Raw genomic sequence first — 16,149 nt, 5'->3', positions numbered from 1 at the left:
AAAGCAGGATTAGTTATTATCCTTTTCAGAAATCATCTTAATTAACAGAGAGGTGAAAGTTACATGTAATTTCTTACCCTTAGTGCTGCCTTGTTTCTTGTGTTCCTTGGTCGATGTGAAATTGTAGTCCTACTTCTATGTTTATAAATCTCCCCACTTTTGGTTGTCAAAATCGGGTCACCTACTATCACACACTTGGAAAACTCCCTAATGTCTCTGGTGTGGTTCGGACCTCTCAAAACGCTTCTATCATTTGAGTAGGCCGATGCTGCAAGAGTGTAGGAACACTTTCCTAGAATACTCAGCAACCACCTCCCTGGTCGGCAAACCAACGTTTGTGGTAGTTCAGAGAATGACTGGCAACTACCAAGGTTTTTGACCATCAAGGGTCTTTCCAAGAGTCCATACTAAAAGAGGAGCAAGGAGTGGCCATATCAGTTGTTCTGCAGCTTGCCATGTATTCCAGAAAAACCTTGCCTGAGAACAGATGATGTGTTTCACAGGATAACAAACGTATCGAAAATGGCAGGACCGCGGCGAAGAAAGAATGAAACCTCAAAAAGATCAAGACAATTACAGTATCCAAAGGACCCCTGGTAGGGAGGCACAAATCGAAACCTGAAATGTTTTGGAAAGACACTAGTACTTAAATCTGTAGAGTTTTGAGGGAAATTGAAGAGACATTTAAACACAGCAGGGTAGCTGAGATGTAGTATAACAGAGAGGCAATTAACAGCACTGAGCGTTAAAACAGTGCAGAAGGAAAAGGGAGTAGGGGAGAGTTCATTAGGGATGTAAATGCAGCCTGGTGAGAAGATTAGAAAGAGACATTTAAGTAAATGCTGCAGAGGGAAGGGATGAGGTAAAGAGATTTAAATTACATTTGGTATCAAAAGAGTAAAATAAGGGTAGGGAAAGGAGAGGCTTTTAACACCATGTGTTTGGAACAGGGGAGGTATGCGCGAGGCATCCCCGTATCAAGTTGTGGGAATACAGTACAGAAGGGTGAGGTGACACATGGCAGACATGAAAATACTTACAAACAATTTAGCAGAGGAGGCGAACATATTCCAGCAGAGTAGTGGCTTTAGAACAGAGGTGACCAACTCAGGGCCATGAGGGCAGATTCATCTCATGTTTTTAGAGTGAAAGCGTTCAATGTGGATCAATGGTATGTAAATGTATATTTTGTGGTACTGTTGCCTACCTGGCAAACCCCGGCACTCCTGGACCCATGTTGGATATCCATGCTCTAGAACAGGGTTCTCCAAAGTCATTCATGGAGGGCCTGATCCATGCCAGGTTTTTAAGATAACTACATTTATCTAAATGGGGGGGGGGTATGGGGGGCTAAAAATCTGGCATGGATCCGGCCCTCTAGGACAGCTTTGGAGAACCCAGCTCTAGAAACTGTATTTATCGGTTAGGACTTGTTACTATGAGGCTAAAGGTAATATAAAAACAATGTATTCACAGAAAATGTTGCAAAGGCAGAAGCCAGCGTTCAAGAATGAGTAGTGGCAAACTCAATAATAGGACTGCAATAAAAACATGGCCTGGAACACACAAGGCAGTAATGGTGTTACCACTTGCTCGATGGCACCAAAGACAGCATGCTTCTGTGCAAAGCTTTCGTTTTGTACCCTGAAGCAGAGTGGGAGTTCCAGTGTTAGTTCACTTCAATGTAACCGATTGGACTAACATATCTGAAACTATGATTTGTAAAGGAAAAGCCCATATCTAAAATGGAGTCCCTTGACAGTAATCAGTGTGAAAATAGCTGAAGTAAATGATGATGATGATGATGAAATGGCACAAGTATTTGTGCCTTTTATGGATGAGTACCTTTTTGGACCTGAGAACGCATTGCTCCTGCTCACAAGTTCAGAAAAATGTAAACTTCATCTGTGCAAAGTGGATGAGTGCATCATTCCCAGTTGTTTGTACAAATGAATAATCTGCAACGATTTAAAAAACAACCTATGCAAAAGGTTTTTTGCACAGTGGACTTTTTGCACAAGATCTTGCACTTGTGTAAATGACACCCTAAGTGGTTTCTGATGAAGCCCTGGGTAGTGTAGTGACAGCCTGGAAGCCCAGAGATCTACATTTAATGAACGAAACAACAAAAAGGTTTAAAGATCATGAAACTATGGTAACAAGTGCATCTACATGCATGTTTAGAAGGCGTCCTAGTGCTCTTAAACTGCAAGGCCGCTTGTATAAAACACCTCAACACACGGATTTTGACTGCAAGGGTTTCTCTGAATTCCTATGCATCTAGGTCATAAGGGGAGTGAAAGAGTTAATTAAATTTGACGGAATCCTAAGTGCTCTGGGAATCAATTGTGCATTTCTAGGAAGTCAGTGCAGAGCACAGATCTAGACTTGCAAACACATTTTATGCCAGGATACACTGTTGCATATGCAGGAGCCATAGCGCGCACAATAACTACTGGGGGATGGGAAAGTTTGGCAGGTGGTGGCTGGGGTCAGGCGGAAGTTAAACCGGAAGTTCACCGGATTGTCTGTTCTGGGAATTGTGACCCCGCCAGGGACAACACTTAAGAGACCACCCTCCATCTCTGGAAAGAGCCTGTGCTCTTGAAATCAAAGAGAGGGTTCTTCCTCTGAAATAAAACCCTCTTCTGTAATCTCTATCCCCCTGACTGCCACCTCCCTGCGGTGCAGGCCTCCATTGAAAAGTCAGAGGAGGCAGCCAGCAGGACGCTCCATCACTTCCACAGGTTGCCCCCCTCAGCTACCCAGACCTGTAAGCGAATGTACAGGCGAATACATAGGAGAAGGGGAGGAAGGGTCCCTGCTCCTCAACGTTTCTATTGATCCTGATCTGAAACCAAGGGGCAGATCTACAAGGAAGTCCTGCAGCGTGGCACAGCAAGCCCTTTGGCGGCGCCACGCTGCAGCACTTCCGAAGCACAGGGATGCAACCTATTTACAAGAATATGTCGCATCTCTGTGCTTCCCCCTGCGCTGGTGCACAAACTGCAGTCATGCACTGGCGCAGGCACCCTTGCACCATGTTGCAAGGATGCCTGCGTCGTCGGGAGATTAAAAACAATCACTAGAGGCATTTTCCTCTTTCAATGAGTGCTGTAGAATGCAGCACGCATTGAAAGAGGAAAAAACGAGGAGAAATAAAAACATTTCTCCTCGTTGCGCCTCGCTTCGCCACCTTTAGGGTGGCGTGGCATTTTGACGCATCTCCAGATTAACGATTTTTCGTAAATCTGGAGATGTGTCTTGTTCCATGGGTGTGGCGCGGGAACACCCACAGCAACACCCATGGAACGCACCTTCAACACAAAGTGCTGCGCGTGAAGGGGCCGTATTTACAAGGAGAGGAAAAGTCACGCAGGGTGGCTTATCCTCACCTTGTAAATATGGAGGAGCACCCTGCGCCACCAGTACATCAGAAAAGTGACGTACTGGTGACGCAGGGGGCTTGTAAATCTGCCCCCAATTTACTGGATAGGTATGCCACAGATACAACTTCATTTGTAACTAAAACTGTAATGGTTTCTTTTTCTATTGTTGTATTTCTCCAAAATTCCCAAACCTCATTTCATTGATCATAACCTCTCCTTCTTTAAAACCATATCCCTCCAAGCTGACAATACCTAGGTTCTCATTTTTAGTTTGGCTAATGGGTTTCTCTGTCACAAATGCTCAGTCACTTATTCCAATTGCTTTATATCCTGTGATACTTGTAATAAAGTGGATGTGATTTCCGCCACGTTTGTGATGGGTAACTGCCCGTCAAACTCCAAATTAGGCCCAAGATCCCCCCTGTCAAAATACATAAAGGAAAAAATACATAAAGGAAAAAATAGGAAAAAATAGATCTGCCCCGTATTTGATCAAGGAAAGGCTCCTGTAGAGTCCAATCTTTTTCAGTAATCACCCATTTAAGTGCTCACCAAATAATCAAAGTCAGATTAGATTTTAGACAAAAGCATTTTTATGGAAAATATATCGTTTTTATTATTATTTCATATTTTTTATGTATAGCATATATGTTCAACATCATTTTTAGAAAATTTCACAATTACAAGATAAAAAGAATACATATACAACCCATCGACCTTCCAACAATCAAACTACAACAATTCATACATCACAAACAGTCATACTCGTACAAGATTCATTCATGCATTCAACTCAGGTAAAATTTAGGACACATTGCTCTGAGAACATCCTGAATATTCCTCTCAGCCATAGGCCGGGGATAGATGATAGTAGGTTCAGGGTAGATGGTTTCAACGCCGACGCGCGTTTCGGTGCCTGGCCAAAATGTAGGCCGCACCTTCGTCAGGGCAAAAGGAAAAGGAGGAAGGGGTTGTACTCAATCGTGGGAAGAATGCTTCTGATATTCAGGCTCTCTAAATGAAGGTTCTGGTGGGCGACACTCAGAGCGTGGAGACAAATTCAGGCCGTGGATCGAAGTCAGTCTGCTAGGTCGCGTTTTGCAATTAGCGCAATTAGGCAGTTTTCCGTCTTTATCACAGCAGAGCGTGGAGACAAATTCAGCTGGGGGTCGCGTAACTAGTTAGCATGGAGGAGTCTCGTTCGTTATCGGAATTAACCAGACAAATCGCTCCACCAACTAAGAACGGCCATGCACCATTCTTTTTATCTTGTAATTGTGAAATTTTCTAAAAATGATGTTGAACATATATGCTATACATAAAAAATATGAAATAATAATAAAAACGATATATTTTCCATAAAAATGCTTTTGTCTAAAATCTAATCTGACTTTGATTATTTGGTGAGCACTTAAATGGGTGATTACTGAAAAAGATTGGACTCTACAGGAGCCTTTCCTTGATCAAATACGGGGCAGATCTATTTTTTCCTTTATGTATTTTGACTGTTTTTTCCCCCGCAGATCTGCCTCACATCCAACCCCGGGGGGCCCCTCACTCTGTGATTTATTAGACCAAGATCCCCCCTGGCCTATCTGGTAATCCAATTCAGAAAAGGCGGTGGTGATGAACAGTGTCTGAATTAAGCAGACCACTCTTACCCAGTCCAAAGATCAGGGCTTGATCCATCACCATTATTTATCTCACTGCACCATCCCAGCTCAGAACCTGGCTATATGCAAATCAGTCTGTCCTTGGCCCAGTGCATCATGGGAACAGGGCAGACTAAACTACCAAGCCAATTCTTCACCAGAAAGGAGACAAGCTACCGGGGACCGGTTTCTGGCATTTCAGTCGTCTTCGGCCCGGCTTGCTTGAATCCTGATGGTGCAGTGAGAAAGGGACTCATGTCTGAGTATACCCTGCCACACCTATAGTGGCCAAAAACGATTCAGAAAAGGGGGTGGTGATGAACAGAGTGTCTGAATTAAGCAGACCACTCTTCCCCAGTCCAAAGATCAGGGCTTGATCCATCACCGTTATTTATCTCACTGCACCATCCCAGCTCAGAACCTGGCTATATGCAAATCAGTCTGTCCCTGGCCCAGTGCATCATGGGAACAGGGCAGACTAAACTACCAAGCCAATTCTTCACCAGAAAGGAGACAAGCTACCGGGGACCGGTTTCTGGCATTTCAGCCGTCTTTGGCCCGGCTTGCTTGAATCCTGATGGTGCAGTGAGAAAGGGACTCATGTCTGAGTATACCCTGCCACACCTATAGTGGCCAAAACAAGCTACTGAGGACCGGTTTCTGGCATTTCAGCCGTCTTCGGCCCGGCTTGCTTGAATCCTGATGGTGCAATGAGCTAGGGACTCACATCTGAGTATACCCTTCCACGCTTATGGTGGACAAAAATGATTCAGAAAAGGGGGTGGTGATGAACAGAGTGTCTGAATTAAGCAGACCACTCTTACCCAGTCCAAAGATCAGGGCTTGATCCATCACCGTTATTGATCTTTGGACTGGGTAAGAGTGGTCTGCTTAATTCAGACACTCTGTTCATCACCACCCCCTTTTCTGAATCATTTTTGTCCACCATAAGCGTGGAAGGGTATACTCAGATGTGAGTCCCTAGCTCATTGCACCATCAGGATTCAAGCAAGTCGGGCCGAAGACGGCTGAAATGCCAGAAACCGGTCCTCGGTAGCTTGTTTCCTTCCCAGTATAAGAATTGGCTTGGTAGTTTGGTCTGCCCTGTTCCCATGATGCACTGGGCCAGGGTCAGACTAATTTGCACATAGCCAAGTTCTGAGCTGGAATGGTGCAGTGAGCTAAAAAACGGTGATGGATCAAGCCCTGATCTTTGGACTGGGTAAGAGTGGTCTGCTTAATTCAGACACTCTGTTCATCACCACCCCCTTTTCTGAATCATTTTTGTCCACCATAAGCGTGGAAGGGTATACTCAGATGTGAGTCCCTAGCTCATTGCACCATCAGGATTCAAGCAAGCCGGGTCGAAGATGGCTGAAATGCCAGAAACCGGTCCCCGGTAGCTTGTTTCCTTCCCAGTATAAGAATTGGCTTGGTAGTTTGGTCTGCCCTGTTCCCATGATGCACTGGGCCAGGGTCAGACTAATTTGCATATAGCCAAGTTCTGAGCTGGGATGGTGCAGTGAGCTAAAAAACGGTGATGGATCAAGCCCTGATCTTTGGACTGGGTAAGAGTGGTCTGCTTAATTCAGACACTCTGTTCATCACCACCCCCTTTTCTGAATCATATCTGGTAATCCAAGCTGTCATTTTACATCAACTCACAGATCTCCACTAATAATCAGATCTAACCTCTATTAATTTAATATACCATGATGACACTGGAGCAAGAGCATGGTATGTGTCCTTTGAGAGCACAAGACTAATCCCAGCAACCAACAGTAACCTATAAACACTCGATTAACCACCACCTTGGGTTCTGGAGCAGGACAACTGATCTTTTAGAACTTAAAAGGGAAACGAAACAAAAAGCATGCACTTCGCCTAAAAATAAAGGCTTCCTGAGTGCTTGGATATACTAGATGAATAATCCATTGAGTGCCGGTTTCCATAGATCATCCTAGTAGTATCTCTTAATAGATTGCCTAATTTCTCAACAATTGCTTTAATTATATGCCCTTTGTATTTTATTTTTATTTTAATTTAACTATTACTTTGTTTTAACTTTTCACAACAGCTGTAATCTTTATTTACGTGCATTTAATTCACTCTATTGTGTGCCAGAATCTCTTTCGACAAGAATTGTGCTTTACAAATAGTAAAATAAAAGGAAGAAAAAAATGATGATATCATTGCCCAGATGCACGACCCTCCCCCCCCCCCTTTCACATCTAAGCTCACACCCCTTTCACTCCCTACCGAGATTGTCTGTATTTTCAGAGTTCTTCTATTTTGTTTTTTTGCTGCCTGTATATGTGTATAGTGGCTTGAAGTGCTTGGCAGTAGAGCACGTTGGCATTATGTAAAATATGTAAATAAGCATATGCAAGTCAGTCTACATATTTCTACCTCCTGCCTTGATTAAAACAAATTATGACACCCAGTTCTTAAAAATACTGATTATAGGAAGGGCTCTCAAAGGTTTGCATTTTTTACACTTCTGTCTGTATTTATCAATAATTATTCGCACCTTATTGGTATTTATCTATATATATTATTTTGTATGAGAAAAAAACGAAGATTCTACTACAATATACCCACAATTATTTACTTAACAAATGCACGTCCATTTTGAATTTTAAAGGGTTTTAGTATGCTAAGAAGGCCTATAAAATAAAATAATTCAGTTACCTGAAATCGTTAGCGTAGTAGCACCAGCACATGTGCACGCTTACAGCTATTTACCTTTTTTTGTTTAGGAAATCTCACCCGTATATTGACTCACTGTGCTGTCAACATGCACATCTCTGATCTGGTAGTAATGACTTACAGCCTGGACAGACGCTCAAGTCGAAACCTAATTTCTGCTTTTTACGCTTTACAAAAAAATGCACACAGGGAAACAACATTTTCATCACTTTGGAACCACCCCCCTCCCCCCCCCCTCACTCCCAACCCTCCATCTATATATCTCGTTTAATCAGTCGACAGAAACTGGGTTTGAAATAACTTTTTTTATTATTTAAAAGTACGTCATATTAGCTTTTCAGCTGTATAAAAAGTCTCCTTGCTTGGAGAGTCAGCAGAGTCTCTGGAGTTGAGGGCTCTGCTCGCCACTGAGGCAACAAAAGTATTTTCCTGGACAAACATAAATAAACTATATACATTGAGTCCGAGGCCTGCATTCCAGGCAACATAGTCCATTTGCCCCCACCACGAGGGGCGGAATCCGTGCAGCCACCTGAAAGAGAGGGTCGCAGTCGTGCAGACACAGCCCTTAGAACGAGCCAGCTCCTAGCACAATGTTTGCTGCTTCTCTGCGCAGCGTCAGGCTCGGCATGTCAACACACGTGAGTGGGAGGGGCGAGCCTGCAGCGCGCGGTTCAGTCCATGAGGAGTTAGTCGCATAGCTTCGCGCGTTCGTGCACCTGCTGCGGAGAATCGTGGGCACTCGGAAGACGGCAGGTTGAAATATTGGTGACAATAGCTGACAGGGTTCGTGCGCCTGTTGCAGACACCTCTGCAGAATCTGATGTCCACAGAGTCCGACTCAGTCTTTCTCCCTTCCAGGTGCTAAACCTGCTGAAAAGCAGTAGACCTGTTCCAACTTTGTAAAGTACCTCAGCTGTCCTGGGGCAGCGCAGGGCTCCATTTAGGTACAGCTCACCTGTCCTTTGGCCTTTCACCCTGTCAGAGGATACCTCTGATTAAGCACAGTCTCTGGCGCCATTTTACTCCAGAAATGGCTCATCCGCAGTTGGCACAGTCCATGTCCGAATAGTTCCAGCCCTGGTGACCTAGGCTAACACTGAGGTTCCGGCATGCTTCATTCGACTTGTCCTCCCCCATTTCACTGTGGCACAGCCAGCTCTGCTGCTGGAAACCCCCCATCTCGGTGGGCTCAATGGTACCTGCTGCCAGACAATAGTTGGTGGCTGTTTGGAGGGCCAGAAGGTATTGTTGGGCATGTTCTGAATTTGGCATGTCAGCCTGGCGTTGGTACCCAAGTGTGGTGGGCTGCTCGTGAACGCCACTGCTGTGCGCCCGGCATTTCAGGCGCAGTTTGTGGGGTAGGGAGGACATCTTGACTTCCTGTATCAGGTCACTGGAGACGCAGGGTGGTGGGGACTGGTGGTCCAGTTTACAGGAAGAGTCCTCTTGCTCAGGGTTACTGTCATCACTAAGATCCCTAGAGCAGGGGGACCTAGCAGCAGCCATGTTGGATGAGGTGTGCTCCTCGGTGACCACTGCCAGTTTCGTAGGGGAACTTTCCATTTCTCCTTTCTCTGAGATTGTGCTCAGTGGCCGTGCTGAATCAAGAAAACCCACTTCTTTACAAGTGTCTGGTGTGCACCGACCCACTGCATTGCGTTCGTAGTTGACATCTTGGCTTGTTTGCAAGTCTGGAGTGGTTTCCATCACAACTGCAGTGTGTTGTGGTGCAACAGCTTCTGGGTGCCTACCCACACTGGAAAGATTGTATCCAGGGTACAAAGTGGGATTCTTGAACTCCACCTGGTCTGTTTGGCTGGAATGGGTTGAGCCATGGGTGATGTGGGGCACCACCATCTCATCTTCTTTCGCTGGCGCTGCTGACTGCACCCTATTCGGATACGTAGAGAGCAGGCCGGCTGCCTGCAGCTCTGGTGCTCGTTGTGGGTCGACGGTGTAGCCACCAGTCCGAAAGAGAATCACCCCACTTCGTGGACTTGTGCTGGTGACCTTCTGTTCATGGCCTTCTGCCACCCGGGGCTCAGCTACCAGTGGTTTTAGACTTTCGCGGTCGAAGTCCATTGAGTGCATGTGATGGTGGAAGTCATAGTCTTGGCCAGACCTGGCCAGTGCCTGGGATTCAGAGTAGGTGGCAGGGATCGGGCTGTCTCGGGAAGAACCATCGGATAGATCAGAAAGAGAGCCCCTAGGTGAATACTTGGGCAAGGAATTGCCAGCACTGTCCCGGCTAGACTGTTCCGCCTCAGAGGAGTCCGAGTGGTGGGCAGCTGAGGAGTCATTGGAGAAGCTGCCATAGATGCGATTGAGGGAGCTTCGGTCACTCAGTTGTTGACTCTTTTCCACAAACGAGGCAGAGCTGATGAGGCCAAACCGCAACTTCAGCTGCAGCAGCTCAGTCCGCAGCCCTACATTTTCTTCATTGAGTGCCAGCACCCGGTTCTCCAACACCAAGTCATTGAAGCGCCTTTTCTCTCGTGAGCGCTTGGCTGCCTCATTGTTCTTTCGACGCTTTTCCCAATAGCTGGCATCTTTCTTTTCATCAGAAATGAACTCCCGCTTGCGGCGGCCACTGAGGTTGGACTTGCTCTTGGTTTGCCGGCCCGGTTCCAGGGCCTCGGGAAAACTGCTGGCCAGGTGGATGGAAGGCAAGCTCAGACTCTCCATCATTGGCAGTGAGTGATGTTGAGTCTTGGCCTGAAATGCAACGTTGACTCGTTCTTGGTGGCGTTGCGGTCTCAGACACTGCTCAAACTGGTTGGATGGATATTGCACAGGATTCCGCAAGTCGCTCTCCGGAATCTTTCCCGCTGCAAAGAAAGGAGACACCAGGTTGCTCTCTCTCCGACTGCTTCTGGTTCTGTTGATGAAATAAAAGTTCTTGTTTTATTGGAAGGACTGAGAGCCGCCACCAATTCAATCCCATGTGTTGTCGAAGATGGCCATCACCAGTTGACCCACACTGCACGCGATGAGCTGCTCAGTGGTGATCTTGACCTGCTCCCTATCTGGTGTCGCCGCTGCGAATACTGTTCCACTGGTGCTGCCGCTGGCTTTTGGTTGCTTGTCAGGTTGCTTCCAGAGTCATACGGGGAATCTCAATCCCGCCCTGTCCACGACACACCTACAGGAAAAAAACAAGCAGACTGTGAGACACCGGATAAACATCGATTACATAAGTTGGCAGCGCTAACTCCTGCAAGCCTGAGCCATGCAGCAAAAAGTCTGGCAAGGGAGGGGCGAGGACCTGGAAAGAGTTCAACATCGCGCCCTCCCCGATTATCAGCCGTGTTCTGGAAGAGGATGCTTTTTTTTTCAAAGAACCCTTATTTTAGGCAGTCAGAGAAAGTTGGCCTGACCCACATAAGGAAACGAGTTCAATATATGAAAAAGAGCAAATGAGGCCACACCGATGGCAAACAAATACTCTTCTGATGAAGCCGTCTAACCAACAGAGCTTTAGGAGCCTGCAGGGGGACCGTACCCCTTACAGGGCGAATGTCTGGCTCTGGCTGGGCCCTTGGTCCTGTGGGACTAACGAGTCAAAATCAGGCCGGCACAAGCAGAACCGGCATTCAGCCTTTCCCTCTCTAATGCAGTTTTTTAAAGACAAAAATGGCCAACCACTTTTTCAAACTTTATTTTGAACAAACGTTAATTATTGCAGTAATGTAATCCTGAATTCAAACAAATTAGATGAAGAAATTGCCTTTTTTTTCAATTTTTAAAGGGTCTTTCTCAAATGTTCACCTGGCGTTGGGTGTCTAGTTCACAAGTCATATGTGTCAGCGGCTTGGCTTGTATTATGGCTCTTAAAGGCAAGCCAACCCCCTGTCTCGGCTCTGGGTCAACTAGCTCTATGAATTAAGTAGTATGTCCAACCTTCCTATAGACACTACTTCCTATTTCATATCAGCTGACGTTATCTTGACTTTACCCCCAGGACCCCCTTCCATTCTCACATTGCCTGAAATTATCCTATGTATTACTTCAGACCCTACTTCCTGTGTAACACCCGGCAACACTATTTTGGAAATTGCTATGGTCCTACTCGACTCTTGCTGCAACTGACACTATCCTCTCCTTGACATCAGACCCTGTTTCCTATCTCATTGGACAACACTATATGTTCCATTACTCAGGATCCTATTTCCATTTTCACTTTGGCCAACACTAACTATAGTGTCTTTTGCTGTCTAACATTGGTCAACATTGTAATGTCTATTACTTCAGTCCAGTCTCACCTCGTCCAATACTATGTCCAGAACATGCAAAATTTAGGAAACTGTTAAAGACATTTCTATTCTGCACCTACTACGTATGTTAGGACCTTCAACTTCCCTCAGAATACGCTTAAGCGCAGAGATACTCCTTCGGGAGTCGATTCTAGCGCTATACAAACATATAAATAAAAATAAAATAAATAAACACTTTCGCCAATGACATTGGTCCCTATTTCCAATGTCATATTAGCCTACACTATCACATTCCCTGTCCCATACCTTAATTCCACTCTTAATCATCCGACACATACTGTACATTACTTAGACCCCTCTTTCCAGTCTAACATTGACTGACACTTTCTTGCGGTTTACGCCTGACTCTACCTCCCTTCTCACTTTGGTCGACAGTATACTCAAGTTTCACGCTGGCTGACTCTGTTGTGCCAGTTACACCTCACTGTACCTCCAGGATCACTTAGGCCAACACTATCCTGTTTTTTACGCCACACTTCTATTCTAAGATCAGCCGATAGTATTCTGCCCATCCTACCAGACCCTACTTCTTCTCTCACTTCAGCAGATGCTGTCTCGTCCTTTGCTTTGAACACTATTTCTGGTGTGACATTGGCCAACACTACACCATGGGTTTTATTTCCAGACTTCACTGACTAACACTATAATGCCCATTACTCTGGGCCCTACTTCGAGCGTCACTTCAGCTGATGCTGTCTCGTCCATTGCTTTGAACACTATTTCTGGTCTGACATTGGCCAACACTACACCATGGGTTTTATTTCCAGACTTCACTGACTAACACTATAATGCCCATTACTCTGGGCCCTACTTCGAGCGTCACTTCATCAAGCGGAAGATGCCCCCTGCTCACTGAAGTGTTGACATGGCGGTGTCATTCGTGTGCTGCTTGAAAGCCTTTGTCCTGTCTCCAGAATAGTGCCCTGAGAAGGGTGGTTTGTTTTGGACGGAGACTGGAATGGAAGGGCCTGGATGGGAGTGCAGGGTTAAAGGTAGTTCAGGAAGTGGAAGTTGTAGTGGAGGAAGGGAATGGGGGTATGTTTACTGCAGTATAGTAATAGTAATGCAGGTGGAGAGGTGAAGTAATGATGGTAGGTGAAGGAAAGTGCACACTGATGTTGTTGAGCTGTGAAGGAATGGGGTGGGTTGAAGGCTGTGCAGGGTTGGAGGGAATGCAGGATTTGTAGTGGGGGGTATCAGAGGGCATGGAGGTACATGGGGTTAGAGGTGAGTGGGTGTAAAGAAGTATGGGTTTTGGGCGAGTTAATATTAAATGAGTGATGGGATAGGTTGTATGGGCTGTGAGGGGGACATTTCAGCAGTATTGTGAATCGTGGGTTGAGGTGTGCGTGATCGGTAGAGGCGAGGGGCCAATGGGACAGAGGACTAGGATATCACTAGACGTGGGGCTCTGCACCGTAGCATCTCCACTGTGTCCCTTCGCCTCCCTGTGATCCTTCTACTCTAAGGCCCAGGCCTAGCCCTTCGCATCTCTTCCACACCATCTCTAGAAGGGCCTGTGTCCTGTGCCTCGTTTCCAGGCATCTCTACCAGGGACATCTTAAGGATTTTGGGGGCCCTGAGCCAAATGTATTTTGAGGGCCCCTGTCAGAACACCTTTGAATTTATGATTCAATTTCAGCTCTTTCATGCTCTCTTTGACCAGGTCACTGACAGTGCACAGACACACTCATCCACATTCTAAATATATTTACATCTAATATTCAGGGATAGTTGCATGTGTTTTCAATATTGTAACACAGCAGCAGCTCACTAATTTTACTGGAGATAATCTCCGTGACACCCTCCCATTTCTAATATATGAGGTTCGGCTTTGATCTAAAATAAACTTTTTTATGAATGTTGAATGCAACATAAACACATTTCTCTACAAAATGCATGTAATAGATTCTCACGCATCACCCACATTAAAAAAAGAAAGTATTTAGAACAATCTGTTTAAGAATTATTCACGGTCATCAGGGCAAGACTCTTTGCTGACCAGAGATGACTTTCTCAGGTGGGCCCCTGAAAGCTTGGGGCCCTGGGCCAGAGCCCACTTTGCTCATGCCTTAAAACTTCTCTGATCTCTCCTGAGGGCCCTGTGGCCTGCCAGGCTCTGAAAGCCCCTCCCTGCTGTCTTGGGGAGGGCCCTGTGCCCCTTAAGGCACCACACTCTCCCTGCTCTTCAGCAGGAACCTGTGACCTCCTAGCCTCACCCACGGTCTCTGGGAGGGTATTGTGTCACAGCAGTCCCTCTTGCCCTCTTTCCATTGCCCTGCTAGACCCCAGGCCCCCTGACCTCCTTCTCTCCATGGCCCTTCATGCTGACTGCTGAGCAGGACCCTCTGCCCTTGCAATCCCATGCCCCCCTCCTGCCTGCTCTCCAGCATGACGCTTGAAGCTGAAGGAGCCTGAAAGTAGGTCAGTCAACACTGAATATGTATGAGGACATTGCACTCTTGCAAACCGGTCTGGCAGCTCTGGGGCGCTCAGATGTGCCTACCGCGGAATGGGATCTATGCCAATGAACTACTGGCCTACATATGATGTAACCCATGCGCAACAACAAGGGCAGCGGCAGCTGGGAGCGGTGGAGTAAAAATACACCAGGGAATTTGACAACAGATCAGGGAACATCGCCTTCTCTTGGAGGGCGGATTGTATTGGTAGCAGCAGTGGGTTGGGCTATATCCTGACCTGACAGGACTCAGAAAAGGGCGGAGCGCTCCAATAGAAAGTATCCTTACCAGGGCGGGATCCTCCAGCGGCCTCCTGCCATGACCCGCCCCTAGTTTCAGGATGGGGTGTAGCGCTCCAGCAGGAATTGTGTTTACCTAAGAATTGGTGCAGAAAGGGCGGAGCTCTTCAGCAGGACGGTACCTGACCTGACCTGGCCTCAGTTTGAGAATGGGGCGGAACACACTAGCGGGAAGTATCCTGACCTCACCTGGCCTTGGCTTCATAATAGGGCGGAGCGCTCCAGCTGGAAGAATCCTGAGCTGGCCTGGCCTTGGTTTCATAACGAGGCGGAGCCTTGCATCGGCAAGGATCCTAACATGACCTGGCCTTGGTTTCATAACGAGGCGGAGCCTTGCATCGGCAAGGATCCTAACATGACCTGGCCTTGGCTTCATAACGAGGCGGAGCCTTGCATCGGCAAGGATCCTAACATGACCTGGCCTTGGCTTCATAACGAGGCGGAGCCTTGCATCGGCAAGGATCCTAACATGACCTGGCCTTGGCTTCATAACGAGGCGGAGCCTTGCATCGGCAAGGATCCTAACATGAACTGGCCTTGGCTTCATAAAGAGGCGGAGCCTTGCATCGGCAAGGATCCTACCATGACCTGGCCTTGGTTTCATAATGGGGTGGAGTGTTCCAGCGGCAAGGATCCTGGCCTAACCTGGTCTTGGTTTCATAATGGGCGGAGCCTTCCAGCAGCAAGGAGCCTGGCCTAACCTAGCCTTTGCTTCATAATAGGGCAGAGCGCTCCACCGGGAAGAATCCTGACCTGACATGGCCTTGGTTTCAGAATGAGATGGAGTGCTCCAGTGGGAAGGACTGGCCTGACCATACCTGGCTTTAGTTTCAGAAGGGGGCGGAACACACTAGCGGGAAGTATCCTGACCTAACCTGGCCCTGGCTTCATAATAGGGCGGAGCGCTCCAACAGGAAGTATCCTGACCTGACATGGCCTTGGCTTCATCATAGATTGGAGCGCTCCACCAGGAAGAATCCTGACCTGACCTGGCCTTGGTTTCAGAATGGGGCGGAGCGCTCCACCAGGAAGAACCCTGACCTGACCTGGCCTTATGTTCAGAATGGGGCGGAGCGTTCCAACAGGAAGAATCCTGACCTGACATGGCCTTGTCTTCATCATAGATTGGAGCGCTCCACCAGGAGGATAGCCTGACCTGACCTGGCCTTGGTTTCAGAATGGAGCGGAGCGCTCCACCAGGAAGAATCCTGACCTGACCTGGCCTTATGTTCAGAATGGGGCGGAGCGCTCCAGTGGGAAGGACTGGCCTGACAATACCTGGCTTTAGTTTCAGAATGGGATAAAGTTCTCCAGCAGATAAGATACTGGCTTGCCACAAGTATTTTTAGGATGCTGCTTAG

The 16,149-nt window shown here is 47.0% G+C and overlaps 1 protein-coding gene across 1 annotated transcript; it reads right to left on the bottom strand.

The window, feature by feature from the left end:
- Positions 1–8,048: 8,048 nt before the first annotated feature.
- Positions 8,049–11,010, bottom strand: LOC147748179 (uncharacterized). The gene has a single exon (XM_086959097.1). It carries the CDS (start codon positions 10,439–10,441, stop codon positions 8,789–8,791), a length of 1,653 nt encoding a protein of 550 aa, XP_086815223.1. The 5' UTR covers positions 10,442–11,010; the 3' UTR covers positions 8,049–8,788.
- Between the last annotated feature and the right edge of the window lie 5,139 nt (positions 11,011–16,149).

The sequence above is a fragment of the Lissotriton vulgaris genome, chromosome 1_1 (genome assembly GCF_964263255.1).
Source record: "Lissotriton vulgaris chromosome 1_1, aLisVul1.2, whole genome shotgun sequence".
NCBI lineage: Eukaryota > Metazoa > Chordata > Amphibia > Caudata > Salamandridae > Lissotriton > Lissotriton vulgaris.
This window is presented reverse-complemented; position numbering and strand designations above follow the sequence as displayed.